General features: G+C 39.0%; 1 protein-coding gene across 1 annotated transcript in view; it reads right to left on the bottom strand.

Moving 5' to 3' along the window:
* The window catches only part of LOC146471130 (importin subunit alpha-3-like), a 33,672-nt gene extending 18,988 nt beyond the window's left edge, over positions 1 to 14,684 (bottom strand). The window contains exons 1-6 of the mRNA XM_085121177.1: positions 12,810 to 14,684; positions 8,427 to 8,471; positions 8,258 to 8,335; positions 7,743 to 7,769; positions 7,453 to 7,505; positions 6,038 to 6,085 (exon numbers count right to left, since the gene is read on the bottom strand). Coding sequence (XP_084977303.1) covers positions 6,038 to 6,085; positions 7,453 to 7,505; positions 7,743 to 7,769; positions 8,258 to 8,335; positions 8,427 to 8,471; positions 12,810 to 12,872 — 314 coding nt within the window. The 5' untranslated portion in view covers positions 12,873 to 14,684. The remainder of the gene's footprint in view (positions 1 to 6,037; positions 6,086 to 7,452; positions 7,506 to 7,742; positions 7,770 to 8,257; positions 8,336 to 8,426; positions 8,472 to 12,809) is intronic.
* Positions 14,685 to 15,097: the final 413 nt, after the last annotated feature.

Here is a 15,097-nt window from a genome sequence, read left to right as displayed (position 1 = left end):
GACAAAAGTATGTCGCTTCAGTTTGGTTTAGAAGAGAAGCCTTTCTTTTCCGGTAAATTTCGGCAGCTGTAGAGGTCTCTTAAAGAACACTTTTTTTCAATTCCTCTGCAACATCAATTACTGCTTGCAGTTGAGCCTTTCTTTTGTTACTTTTGCAGAACATAAGTTCGCCTCTAATGGTTTCAATGTTTTGATCCAGCGATCCGTCAACTCTGGTTCTTTGCATGCCAATTAGCTTTTTATTTTCAATAATAACTGGCAATTGTTCACGTTGTTTCGTTCTCTTTGCATTCGTCTTTACTTTTCTGTTTTCACCTGCATAAAAACGTCGAGACGCACCGGGGAATGGCAAAGCAGAACGATCTTTCAGGAACTTTATGGCAGCATTTGAGGGAAAATAATCCTCACTATCTATTGCATTTGCCTTTTGTTCTTTCTTCTCTTCCATGTTCAGTCGCTTTCCTGGGATGTTTTCCTGGCTCTCAGTTTGCTTGCTTTCGCTCTGCTCTATTCCTGCTTTTGCATTTTCAGAATAATCGCTGCTATGCTTGATGCTTGTGTCATCGGAATTCACTTTTGAATTGGTGGAGCTTTGCTTTTCCCTTTGCTTTTTTTCCTTGTTCTCAGTTTGCTTGCTTTCACTCTGCTCTATTCCTGCTTTTGCGTTTTCAGAATAATCGCTGCTATGCTTGATGCTTGTATCGGCGCTCACATGGCACTCTTGCCTGTTTGCCTTGACCTTTGCTTTTCCAAAACTACTTTTTGGCTTGTGATCTGTATTTTGATCGTTTGCTTTTGTTTTCTTGTTGTTTTGTTTTTGGCTTTTCTGTTTCTCAGTCTGTCCTTTCGGCCGTCGTCTTTTTGTTACAACACGCCATGGGTTCACATTTTCCTCAGCCAATTCCTCAGCTGTTGTTTTCGTGCTAGTGGTAGCTGTGCTTTGTCCTCCTAAACCTTTATTGTTCCATTTAAATAAGGGAACAAAGTGGTTCACCACAAACTCCTTGGACCTATCTGGCCAACCACTTGTATTTGTCCAAAGGATTCTCACAACTGCAGAGTCTGCAGGATTAAACGATTGCCTTGGATGGAAAACATTCTGGTAAACAGGTAAGAGTCTATTGTTTTGATTAGGGCAAATCGTTTCAATAGGAACTCCAATCACGCTTGCAAGGGCCATGATTTGTAAAGTTCCACTGTAGGACCAATTTTTCGCTGTCCTCATGATTTCATTGTTAAATGCCTTTTCGAAGCCATACTTTGCATAAACATTAGACGAACTTGAATCAAAACAAGTGAGATCACACAGTGTTTCCACAGACGTAGCACCCAGGCCATCTCTTCCGTGGTAAGTAACTGGAGTGTTGACTAATATAGGGTGCTTCCTGTAGAACTCTCTGTTGTTGGCAAGCTCGAAACACGTGCGTTAACGAAGTTCATCGGCCAAGGTTTCGTTTTGACAAAGAGCCAAGCTAGCCGAATTAAAGAGACAGTTGCCATTTCCCGTTGAACGCACTGGAACGTAAGATAGACCTAACTTCGAAGGGATAACATGGCGAGAAATTTCGTCCACTTGACTGTACGTAAATTGACTTCTGGAAAAATGAATTTCGCTGACTTTCAACGCAGATTGTACACCCCAACTTTTTACCATTTGCTCACATGTGGAACAGAATTGACGAAAATCATTGCAGCTAGCTGCCAGATGTCTCATGTCTTGAAGGGCCATTTTAGAAGGATAAATAGTTTCCTCGCCGCTGTCTAGCGTATAGAACTGCTGCGTTTGTCTCAGCTATCAAGAAGTAGTTCGCACTCTATGGTAATTGTTGGTTATTCGATAAAAGGTGACAAAATCAGGACAAACAAAGCAGTTGCTTACGCGTGTATGAGAAGGTTTGCATCGGGTTATTATTACATGAGATAAGTAACTCTCGCCTGTGAAAACTTCCTGTTTCTTGCCTTCTCTTTAGCGCTGAAAGATTTAAACTTGCGTTTCTTTTATAATTTTCTTAGAGCCCTTTTGTTTCCAGCCCCCCAAAAAATATACTGTATGTAGGTTTTATACAAGTACTGATGCAGGGTTCAAAATAGCAGCTGCTTCTGTTAAAACTCGGAGCCTTCACAAGGTTTTAAATTTTCGCACTTATTGATGTTATAGAAAGCCACTTGGGAATGTGGCATCTCCTTTGTTCAGTTAAATATCACAACATAAATAAATAGAACAGAAGTAATCTATCGCACCAACTTCCGTTGCTGCGCTGCTATACACAATGTCGGATCTACTTGTGTATATCAACGAGACCGTTTCTTGTTCCGTAATCTTCGATACTTTGGAAGTCACTTTAGAAACGTCCGCCACGATATATTAGACACACAAGTAGATGATGTTCTGAATTTTCCATACAAGTTTACTAGAATGGTCAAAAACAAACGTGTCATTGTGGGCCTTAAGCAAGAGAGAATCCTCAAGTTAAAGCAGTGTATTGAAGAATCAGACGAAGGTGAAAGTGCTGTTTACTTGGTTCACGAAGATACAAACACAAAGGTCGCAGAGGAGCCCAATGTCCAAGAACCAAGTACTTCAAGAGATGATGAGCAGTTCCCGCCGACAAAGAAAGCTAAGATTTCTCGGCAGCCAACACTGTTTGATATGTTTACGCCAAACCACCCGACAGTTGCATCCCAACCCTACTCAGCGGCCAGAGCAAGAAAGATCAAGATCTTTAGCGCGGCTGAAATCGAAGAGAGTATGGGAATGTAAAATAAATACAGAGAATTTTGGAATGCCAAAGCAGAAGAGCTTTGTAGGAGCAGTGCTCTAAAAACTTTTAAGCCTGGAGAAATTCAAGGAGCAATTAACGTTGCATGGACAATAAGGAAAACAGAGTACTTAAAGGATGAAATGGAGAAAATTAACCAGGAGATTAACGACAAATGCCCCGTTGATGTTCTTAAAAAGTTTCAGTTGTCTGCAAAGACCTTGGAAAAGAATCGGGAACGCGTTGCAACAACTTTCACATCCCTACAAGATCTTCAGCGAGAACTCACAAGTGCCAGGCAAGAATATTTTGATTGTAGCAGCAAGGCTGAACGCCGAGCAGCATCAGTCAAAGTGGACCAACTTGAGAAAAACCTCCAGTCACAGCTGACCGAGATGCGTAAAGCACAGGACGCTTTGAGAAAATCAATAGATGCCCGAAGAAAACTGTTAGATCAACTCCATGCAACCAAACAAAGTGATTCAGAGGAAGACACTGATGACAATAAAAGTGACGATGAATGGACTCAGTAAGTGAGCCATGCGTTAAACGAAACTTAATTATACCAGATACATTTGCAAAATTATTGTAGTAGTTACAGTTTTTTTTAGCATTTTTAGCCGTTTTGTTCTGACGTAAATAATACAATTAATTTACAGAAACAAGGAAAATATTTGATAAAATGAACTTGATCACCAAGCTGATGTGCAACATGTACAATTGTTCTTTCTTTTTTTTTTTATTGTTTCCCTTCTTAGTTGTTCTTGTGATAGCATAACTTTCCGCAAATAAAATTTATACAAAGGTGATTGTTTTATGAAGAAAGGACCCCAAAATAATCCATGATATTCGTAAACTTAATTATGACGATTTGAGTGCATGCAGTCTTAACATTTTTAATACTGACTCTCCAGGAGTCATTCTCGCCGGTAAACGACACCCAGCCTCACAGAAATTTGTTGCTTGCCTTTGAACCACGGACGGAACCCAGAGGGAAACTGTTATTGTTGCGGCACGATTTGCCTCCTTCCAGCAGTAAAACCCCTGTTTTAGAATTTCCAGTTTGACGTAACGGACTAAACCACAACAATCTCGTTCCCCGCGGACGCGATCTTTAACTCAAAGAAGAGAAAATTTAACGTCCGGTTCCTGTTCTTAGTCTAAATACCACCCACAACAAAATAAAATGTTGTTGCACGCAAGCGTTGAGATGCTGGGAACTTGCATCTCATTGCATTTTCTTTGAGTTACTAACCCAATAAAACATGAATCCTATCAAAAATGTGTTTACTGCATGTGAAGGTAGCGAAAAGCGACACTCAAGTGAATGGAAGTTTTGGTCGGACGAAAACGAGACAAAGCTGGAAGTCTGGGGACGAGACTCCAGTCGAGACCGCCATTTTGCATGTTTTGAATCCATTCCAAAGTAGCTTTGGGAGATTGTAGCGCTAGCTAACTGAAAGAAAAACAGAAACATTGAAGCTAATAATGTTAACTTTATCTCAATGGCCAGGAGTACTGACTTTCGTTTCAAAACAATGTACGTAAGTATGTTTTTGTGCTTCAGATCGATCGTATGTTGCTTTCAATGTTTTGTACATGGCTTGTGACCCTTTGGAAAAGTAGTTGCCTACGAAACCCCCCTACCCCTCGGAAATTACTGCCCTTAAACCCCCCCCTCCCCCTCGGAATTTCCAATGGTCTTCCGTGGGGGGGGGGGGGGGGGGAATGGATATTTTCTGGAACCACTCAATGGAGATTTTTTGTTGAATCTGAGCAAAGCGATAGGTTTTTTCGTTTTTTTTCCACAAAGTGCGGCGTCTTTTAAGAATTTAAAATAATTGAATTTAACAATAATTGAATTTAAAAATAATTATATTTATTAAATTAAAATAGGGAAGTGTCAGTAAGATCTTTGAATAAACAAGACGAGCATTTACGTGATTTGCGTTGATGTATGTTTAGCACTAGTGGCCTTATTTATTGTAGGCCTCACCGATTTTTTAACCTATCCTCCCTTCGCGATTGAACTAACTGAATAGTTTTACTCAGAAATATTGCGTGATATGGCGTTGCGCTACTTGAAAGTTTGCCGCCAAAAAATATTTCCCGCCAGAAAATGTCTGGCTGCAAGAAGCACTCTTCACGATAAGTTCACTGCTAATCATAACTTTTTGGATACATGAAAACTCAACATCTTTCATCATATTTTTGCTTCTCATACAAAAGTATTATATCAAGTAGATTAGTTTGCTGAAAAACATTAGTTTGGCTGTCAGTTTTCACGCGAAAGCGGAAAGTGCCATGTCACGCATCAGTGACGTCGTAAACAAAATTATGCAAATTTCTGGTGAAATGAACAATTTTAGATTTCTTCAGCTTTCATAGAAGTTTCAGAGGAAAAAAATGTTTCATTTTCGCAGTTTACATCTGGTAATTTATGGGAAAGCAAAAGGATGCGGTCGATGAATTTTCATCAACTGTTTAATACCTACCACGCAGAATAGGCCATTTCCGAGTCCCGTGAACCTCATTATGAAAGCAAGTTTGAGTGCAAAGCTTTTCATATGAAAATTAGTTTTGTTTGCATATGAATGAAACTAATTTTCATAACAAAAACTTTGCACTTAGCCTCGCTTTCATAGTGAGGCTTAAAGCAACTCGGAAATGGCCCATTTAGTAAAATGCATGTGTACAGGATCAAAACCTTTTTGGTATGCTCATTGAATAATGACACAAAATACAGACAACTAGCTTTTCATTGAAATAATTCTTATTTAGCAAGAGTTAGTCATATTTCAAATTATTTTTACTTGAAGATTGTGTGGACTGAACTCCAAAGGAAAAATTTCACGCATTTATGCCGGGCATTAAATGTGATGCAACACTTTGTTCAACAGATTTCCCTTCGTGAGATCAGCTCGAGCAAAGTAGCCTGCGTAGCTGGTGGTTTTTATGGGTGGGCTCACCGGAAAGCCGGGCACGAGGGCCAAAACAATTTTTTTAGTACAAGAATGGTTATTTCACGTTACATAATCGGGCAAAGATATAATTTCTTTTAGCTTTCAAGGAAGTGTCCGTAGCCGTCTTAATTTCAATTACTAATGTGTCATCTGCATTCACGAGTTGGCTCACAGGAGCCTTTGATTGTTTTTGCATTAGGTTAAGTAAGCATGCATGTATGAATGCATGCTATTTCAATTTCTTAAATATTAGACTGAAGTAAACTCCTTGATGTCTGCTAAGATTTTGTCAATCCATAGGACGTTGATACTTACTCAATAAGCTCATCTATAGGTGGATTACGATCCTTTGAAAGTAGTTTTCTGGAAACAATTACGAAATGAAAAGAGTATCAGAAGAAATCCCCATTATTATGTAGATAATTCAACACCTTTTTCATACACATTTTAGACCTTTTTCTGCATTTGTTTACACTAGCAAAGGATTAAACAGAGACTTGGGAATCACAAGCAGAGAGAGACTCACATTTTGGTGAAAACAAAAACAGAAATGTAATAATATTGGAATCATGACCCAGAAAGAAACAGAACTGAAATTGGAAGGACAAGGAGGCTTCCTATTTTTTTTTGTTTTAGTTCGCTTCTGTTTCTTACAATACAGAGAAACAGGTTGAACAGAGTTAAAAGTATGGGCAGAGAATAAACTTATCAATAAGCTCATTCCCTCTAACCCAAGTAGAGATTCAGGGCAGGAAAGAAGGCGACACCACCACCAGTTTCTCAAGATGAAACACTAAAGGAGGCTGTAAAAAAATCCCTGTTTTGTGAGATACCCTTGCTCACTCGCTTGCTCACTCTCACTCCTGTGCTGTCGTAGATGAACCACATAGCAGCTCAACAATCAACAATCCTTGATCATTCCTGCCTGTCTTGAGCTCACCCCACTGCTTCATTGAGTTGGACTGTGATTTTTACAATTTTCAGATAGTTGATGACCCCTACTTATTTTTTTTTTCTACAATGTACAGTATTAAGCAGTGTAAGCATTGCACTCTCGTACACATCTTCCACTATCTTGACTTTCCCTTGCTTCCTTTGAAAGTACAGGTGTATACACACCAGCAATCAACAAACAAAGGATACAAGATGGTAATAATATCAACAAGGAGAGGGAATAGTAATCTTGCTGTCTTTGTAATCCATTTAAAATGACATATATTAACAATCTCAAAGTGACGTGAAAGTTTCGCCAACACAGTACATAAACATACATGCACGTTTTTACCAACTTTTCTCAATCCCTAAAGGGCGATTTACACAGTATGACTTTGTCGCATGCGACAAGCTTACGACAGGCCTACGACATGAATTGTTTTGTGTAAATCAAACCTACAACTCACTTACAACTGTCGTGTACGTCAAAAAAAATGTTTAAAATCCTACGACAATCGTGGCTATAGGCAATGTTGAGTGACGAGAGTTGAGTGCAATGTTGTGCATGACGCGAGCAGCGCGTGCTCCAGAAATTACATGCGACAGTCATAAGCAAAAGTTGTACCGTCTAAATTGGCCTTAAGAAACTATGACAAACTCATACAACAAATCTCTCCAACAGTAGCATTGCAATCAATTACACATTTAAGTTAGAAACCAGAAATAATAGTTTTAATTTTTACGTACATTAGATATATTTCTACAATTTTATCCTTGGATAACACAATTCTACTAACCTGGCTGCTATTACAGCACCAATCTGCTCAGTTGGATCTTGGCTGCTCGCATTCTAAAGGACAGCAAACAAAGTTGCATGGCGATGTTAAATCAACTAGTGTTTCTCCTTATGTTATGGTATATACATTACATTTTTAAATAGTGCAGATCTTAATACTTAAGAGAAATTATACACTGTAGCAATTCGCAAGTAGGATTTCTGCTACTGGTAATCAATGTATAATTTATTTCCTTACTAGCTTATAAAACAAGTAAATTGCAAATAGCCACAATGAGATTGTTGGCTTACCACAACAATGCTGTGAAGGCTCTTCCCCTAAGAAAGAAAGCAGACAACAAAATCAACCAGTTCACCTTTTGAACCAAACATAAATCAATGACAGGTGTGTGACGATACTGGTGTACTTAGCTATGTTAGCAGGGTTACCCATCCTGTCACATTTCACCAATAGTTTGTAAGAACAATATACCTGGGTTGACAGAAATTAGCAGTGTCTTTATGACAACACATGTGGTGAAACAAAACTATGCAATGCTCCCAAAAGGAATCACTTTCAATCCTTGCTTGATGATGTTGCGTCCGAGAACAGCTCCAAGGCTGGTCTTTTTCAAATTGACCCATGGGATATATCATTCATGGAAGTCAACAGCATAATATTACAACTGACTGCTCAGTGCTGACCCCAGTGCCGCATAATTTTTTTATTACTATCTTATAAGAGATTTTGGACAGAATTGATTTAGATTTGGGACTATCAACATTCATCAGAACACCTAGGCACAAATTATAGAACTGGTATTTACCTGTAAATTTTCATCTTTTTCATCTACAATATCTTGTGGTACATTTCTTTTCTTTTGCACACAGTCCTCCCTTTTGGCCTGGTGTGAACAGAAAGGAAACAAAATTAGGTATGTTCATTGCTATGTGCAACCTTGTTCAAACATGTTCAAAGAAAGAAAGAAACTTCACCTTTCTAAGCTCAATTGTGACTTCATTTCTTCTTTGCCTCAGTGCCTGGAAACAGTAACATAAAATGTTCAAGGGATACACTGGTGCATTTACAGAAACTGTATATTTGATAGGGTTAAATGTAATTTAACTTAGTTAACGACTTGGAGCAAGTTTGCTCCTTGGTGGCGTGGCGTAGCGAGGCGTTAGCGTTTATTGGCGTATAGTTTGAGTACGGGTGGCACATTAGCGTTTGTTGTTACATTACTGTTTGGGCCTGGTTCAGGTCTGCAGGCAGTTGTGTGGCCAGCGGTATTCTCTTGCAGTTTAGGCGTGCTCCTTTAATTTGCACGTGCTCGGAAATTTACTCTACTCAGCGTTTTTCATGCCGTGGCTAGTTTATCGCGTTTTGTTGGGCTTTTCTTTCCCTCCCTTCCCTCCCGGTAGTGTTACCTTGTTATTGTTTGGGATTGGTGTTGGGGGTTGGTTAGGGTTAGGGTTAGTTCGTTGTCTTATATACTTATTATTTTTCCACTGAGCTTCTAGTCTCAGTGTGACGGGTGCTAGGGTTGGGGCTGGGTTGCGGGCGGGGCTCGTGGCTGGGTTGTGGGTAGGGCAGGCTTATGGGGTGTTCTACCTACCTGGGTTTGGGTTGGCGGTACCAGCCCCTGGCTCCTGGGCACCCAACCTCCATTTGCGACATAGGCGTTAACTGTAATATCTTACTGTAATATCTTAAGATTAGTGAAAATGTTGGATATTTTCAGAGCAAACAAATTTGCTAGCTTAGGCACACACAGATGTGTGATTGGTACCTTTAACAAAAACCACTTGGATGAATTACAGTCAAAAATGGTAAAAAATGTTATATTTTGAAAACAAAATTAATATGGTGCTCATTCAACTTTAGACACGAGTGCAAAAAGTACAAAAGAGCATTGGCAATAAAGAAGTAACAGAGTCCAAAAGGCCACCCTCTGGTGCTATGAAGATTCTATAGTAATGATGGAGAAATTGAAAAAAGCCGAACCTTATGAGAGAAGGATTTTCTATGGCTAAAAAAAAAAAAAGAAGGAAAAATAAAATGGTGACTGAAATATTATTGTCATGATTTAGCTGCCAATTATTAGTCAAGTGTTCCAGGTGTGAATTGGTATAGTACTTCGTGCAGTTTCTTTAATGTTTTATCTATATTAAAAAATAAAATAAAATAAAATTTCCATACTCTTCAGTTAATTCAGTTGTAGCAAGTCTCTGTGTATTGTCATTTGCTGAACTTTAATCTGAAATCCTGGGTGAAATGCAACAAGAACCGTTGTTTACAATCCGGGCATTGAAAACAGACATCGGGGTTCACGCACTTCCGGTCAGTTTTCATTAAGGGAGATGAGACACTAAATGGAACCCTACGAGTACTAACTGCGTGTGAACTTTATTTAAACGCTGAATTCTATGCAAATCACGCAAAGATCTCTCAGGCAAGTGGAGATTCTTCATATTCTGAGAAAACGCTGTTTACATTGATACTCACGGCAGCAGGTGAGAATGAGTGGCAGGTTTCCAGTAGTAAAGTTAAAGCTGTAAAAGCCGAGGCTGCAGGTACATCCGAAGACAAAGTTTGGAGCGGTCTTACATACATTTTATGGGACTAGCAACAGTAATCAAAAGGCCAATTTTTCAGTCTACCCAAATGCAAACCTCGCCTTAAGACCATCAATGCATGGTTTAACCCAAGTCAGTGTAAATCTAACTCAATCAGTTGACTCTGCTTACTTGGTGGCCTCTGCAGCTCAAAGTTACAAATTTGATCAATTTGAAAGGGTTTTGCGTACCATTGGCAATGTTACCCGGTCTCAGCAGCTTTGTAATGTTGTTAATAGATCATTTTTGCGACTTGACGTCAGTGTCTTCCTTCTCTTTTTATTAGCAAAGTGATGTGTTGAAAACGAGCCGTTTGCCGCATTAAACCATCGTGTAATATGCCTTGAAGTGTCCTCCTTTACATTTTTTTTTTGGCGACTGCATTTTCTTTAATGGCGACCATTTTACGATTGAAGGTCGCCAAAAGGGGACTTTTTGAAAAAGTGAACTTGGAGCGCTGTATCTAAAGATTTGGGAGTTAAATAAAAGCCGGATGTGCGTACAGTACGTCACGTCACGGGAACCCGCACAGCAGGCATGTGATCATATGTTGATAATCGCCAACTTCTTTAATTCTATCCTGTGCATTGTAATGTTCCCGAGTGATGTAATCAAAGTCTTCTTGTGTGAAGTAATGCCCTCGAATATCTAAAAGTACTTGACTGTTAGTGTACTTCAACAGCTCAACAACACAATGTACGGAAAGAGCTTCTCGGTTTCCATACATTTGTCTGTATAGCGAACCAGCCGTGAGCTGCTACTAAAAATAGTTCGCAGGAAAAAAATACAGGGAAATGTATGGAAAGTTCAAAACACGACTGGACGCTTTCTGGCACCACCACACACCCCCAATTTTTTTCTTTAAATCCCTTTCCTAATACCAAAAGTTTCCAATTCATGAATTTTTCAGAAGCGACGTTTTATGAAAATTATTTGACATCGGATTTCCATACAAACACTGTTATTTCAAGCCTGTTTGCCTACTCATCAAAATGGCGTCGAAAACCGTGATAAGGCCTATTTACTTTTGTTGTTGACAATGAGTGCTTTAAAGTGCTCTAACTTTTTTGGAAATATATAATGCCAGTTTTGCTTCATGGGCCCCCGTTTTAAGAGTTATTTATTTTATATAATTTGACCGGCCAGAAACGGTTCGTGACCGAGCTAAAATGAATTGGGCCGGTCATCGTGTCCAGAGACTCTCCGGAAATTATTTCGAGCCCTGGGATCCATCAAGAAACCGGCTTAAAATAATGAAAAGATCCCGCAAAAATAATTGTAAAACATCCGGCTCAAACGTCTGGGTCTAAATAAAGGCACATTTCAGGAGTTTTAAACGTGTTAACCTTTAGGTGGAATTATAAAAAGTTGAAGCAGATCGAAGGGTCGTGGAACGCCTGGGATATTTTCACAGGACTAGATCCCAGGTTTTCGCATGTCAGAAGAAAGTGCATATGAATCTGATATGGACAACTTATTTTACCTTCAGTATTGTTAGCAATTAGTGTACACCAGGTCGCCAAAGGGCAAAGTCAAAAGGACAACTTGAACTTAAAACATTGAATATATTTTTTTTGAATGAGCATTTAAAGATTTATCATTTCACTCTTTTCTAAAAGCCAGTGATTGAGACTTTAAGGAAAAGAACGCTTGTAATAAACATAGAATATGGTTAATATAGTTTTAATTTTAAACGTCGAAAATAGCATTTCCAAGCATCTAAATTTTAAAATTTTCTGGGGGGCATGCCCCCAAACCCCCCTGGGAAGCTCGTGCCTTCGGCACTAGAAAAGAAGGCTGCCACCTACTTTCCCAGTGGGAACGTCTACTTCAAAACTTATTGACAACACTGCAAGTCCACCAACTAATAACATTTGGGTTTTAACAGGAGAGTACTGCACCAAAAAGAAACCCGCCAACCATCATGCTGCATGTAACTATGGTTACATTCAGCAGGTAAAGATTTCTGTACAACTCCATACATTATACATATGCACCACTGTCATACTACCCCTCGTCCACAAACAGTGAAGAAATGTGTCCATAATTAATCTTTGAGGCTGTGCAGAAATCTTACCTTCAACAGTAATGATGTCACATGTGGGAATAATGATACTACTAATACACTGTAGTAGCAGTAGTTAAAAAAACTGAAATCTGACTTGTCATTTCATCGCATCCAACAAATCCACGTTTTTAATTACGAGGAAAATGAATTGAAAAGCTCATATTTCTTTTTGAAAAAATAAATTATTGCAAAACATCTTTCCTGTCTCAAAATTTCATCACAGAGTATTGAATTGGTAACTTTGGTAGCGACAAAAAACCATCTGAACCGCATGAAATGTAAGCTTATAATAAAAAAAATTCAGTACGTACGTCACCGTATGAGCGTGTTTCACTGCCTATTTAAACTTGAGCAACGCCGTTTACAAATTCAACTCCCCTAATTTATACCTAAAATATCCTTATCAATGCTTAATTTATGAAACTCTGTAATTTAGTGCTTTTTTTTTTCTAAAACATTAAATTAATGGTCGTCCGCTTGGGGGAAGGAAAAGCCCTAAACTCTTGCACTAAGTTGTCTCTATTCGAGTAAACGCTATCATTTCCTACAGCACTTATTCCAAAAACGGTAGAAATATTCAAAGCAGCGAGTGTAATAAATGGGATTGCTGGATCACATGCTGCATGCATACCGACAGATACATTCAAATAACCCCGCCATACAGCTCACACTGATAATATGAAAATATTACTCACTGTTACATCCTTGTCCTTGTTTTTATAATACCTCTGTCTCGAGTCTGCTGTTTTGGTCGACATTTCCGTGTGATTCGTAATCTTGATTTGTTGTGGTTTTATAGACCAGAGGAAGGGAGAAGTCTTCAAGTCACCGGCAACGAAGGTCCGCCATGTAAAAAGTCTGCTCCTTTGCAAAGTAACCTTGTGCGCATAATCACGCTGTAAAGCTGCTATCTGCAAAATTTGCAGGCTCTTACAGTGTAAGGGTTCCGTCTTCCAGAAGACTGCACGCCCGAAGAAAATAGGAAAATGGGATTCTTTGATAGCTACAAGCGTTTACCAATGAGAGCAAGGATCATTCTGGGTGTTTGTGGAATCACTATTGGGCTAGCGGGCCCATATTTATTGCCTTTAGCTCCACTAATCGAGCGACCAGAGGAAAACAACGACGCTATTCAAAAGTCAGCTTCGTCATGACGTCACTCCGGTGGGCATCTCGAGTGAGTGAGCGGGGGCGAAGAATAGATAAGCTACCGTGTGAAGAAGAAAGGAAGTGTTACCTACGTGAAGTGAAACAGAGATTTGCTGTTTATGTTGTTGCAGACTGCAAATAACAGCAGACAACGTCACAACTGAAATTTAATGTGCAACAGATTTTGCAGTTTTTACGTTGACTCAGACAGCATGGTGTGTGGTTACATGAAACAGACTATAAAGGAGAAACACAATCGCAAAGCAATTACAATTATTGATCGATTGATTGATGGATGGATTGCAGGGCATATTTAAAGGAAACCTCCACTGTTGAAATAAATTAACGTTGAATTGTTGAAATACAATACAATTTTAAGTTTTGTTGCAAATCATGGAAATAATATCTGTGTCGGACAAAACAGGATTTGATTATTTGCCAATTTTCGCTTTTAAATTTCTGGGGCGCTGCCATGTTGGATTTCATGATGTAATAAGGTTGTTCAATTGTTCCACACAAAAGAATTTCTGCTCACTGACAATAGCGACAACCATATGATGTCATAAAATCCAAAATGGTGGCGCGCGGGAAATTCAAAAGCGAAAATTGGACAACAATCTTATCTAATTTTTAGCACACTTGCATGTTATTTCTACTTTTCAAACTAAAATTTAGAATTAAAACATTACTAACAATTTAACGTCAAAGTGTTTTGTCAGAGTGGAGGTTCTCTTTAATGCACCAGTAATGGTGTCTATTACAGGAAAGAAAAAGTGTCAAGGTTCATTCCTTTGCATCACAATGGTCCCCATCCTAGGGTCAGTGCAACAGAGTTACGAGAATCTGTACACCCACATGCCCAGGAAGATACCTCAAACAGCAAGACATTCAATTTGGAGACAGTGTTCAATACAACATCAGAGGAGAAACTGCCAATATCACAAGGGACTTCTGACACCTTGACTGTCTAAACAAATTTCTCTAGAGGGGGTGGCCAGGCAGCCGCAGTCCCTTTTGCATGAATGAAACTAAATGAAACAAAACCAAAAAATTATCTTGGAGTTTTGTCCAGGCAGATTTGTTTATGATTGTTGGTAAAATATAGGGAATAAAATTAGTTGGCTTTTGTCAAAGGGGGAATTTCATAAAGCCCACAATGTATCACTTTCAATTATATTATCAACTCTCTTATCTCTTTTTTTTTTTCAGTGTTTTTGTTTCTTTTAATACCTCATCAACCTTGTCCCCAGGGTCCACGGACTGCCCTGGGGATGGGGTTGATGGAATCTATGTTTGGTGACCTGCCCTTTGAGTGGAAGCAAGTTTGATACAAGATCAGTACTTTTATGTGTAAATTAAAACAGGTTGGCATAAGCTAAGAAGACTGATTTTCACATGGAAACCAGCCAGGTTGTGTTAAAGGACCTGACAGGGCTGTCATTATGGGCTGGTTGGTAGCCATCTCCTTTGACTTCATTTTATGGCTCAGTTGTTGATGGAAAAGCTTAGAGTAATGAAAAGTGCCATCAGTAATACTTGCAAAGCATCCTATTGTTCCAAACAGTATTTTAAAAAGTTTTAGTGTTCTGTAAAACACTAAAACAGGTTTAAAAATGCTGTTTAGACATGCTATATTTATACATTTTCATGATTTCATCCAACTCCCATTAAAATCTCATACAAATCATTACATTATGCCTTTGAGGAAACATTTTGTGCACCTGTGCTTCAACCTGTGAATCCCCCTTGAATGTCCTTTAAAACAAAATTCAGACTTTTGCCCACTCAAAGGCCAGGTCACTATTATTCCAAACCTGGAGCCCAAAATATGGCC

Source organism: Pavona decussata, unplaced genomic scaffold (assembly GCF_977016875.1).
Source record: "Pavona decussata unplaced genomic scaffold, jaPavDecu1.1 SCAFFOLD_106, whole genome shotgun sequence".
In the NCBI taxonomy this organism is placed as follows: Eukaryota; Metazoa; Cnidaria; class Anthozoa; order Scleractinia; family Agariciidae; genus Pavona; species Pavona decussata.
The sequence above is the reverse complement of the archived record's forward strand: the minus strand, read 5'-3'. Positions and strand labels throughout refer to the sequence as shown.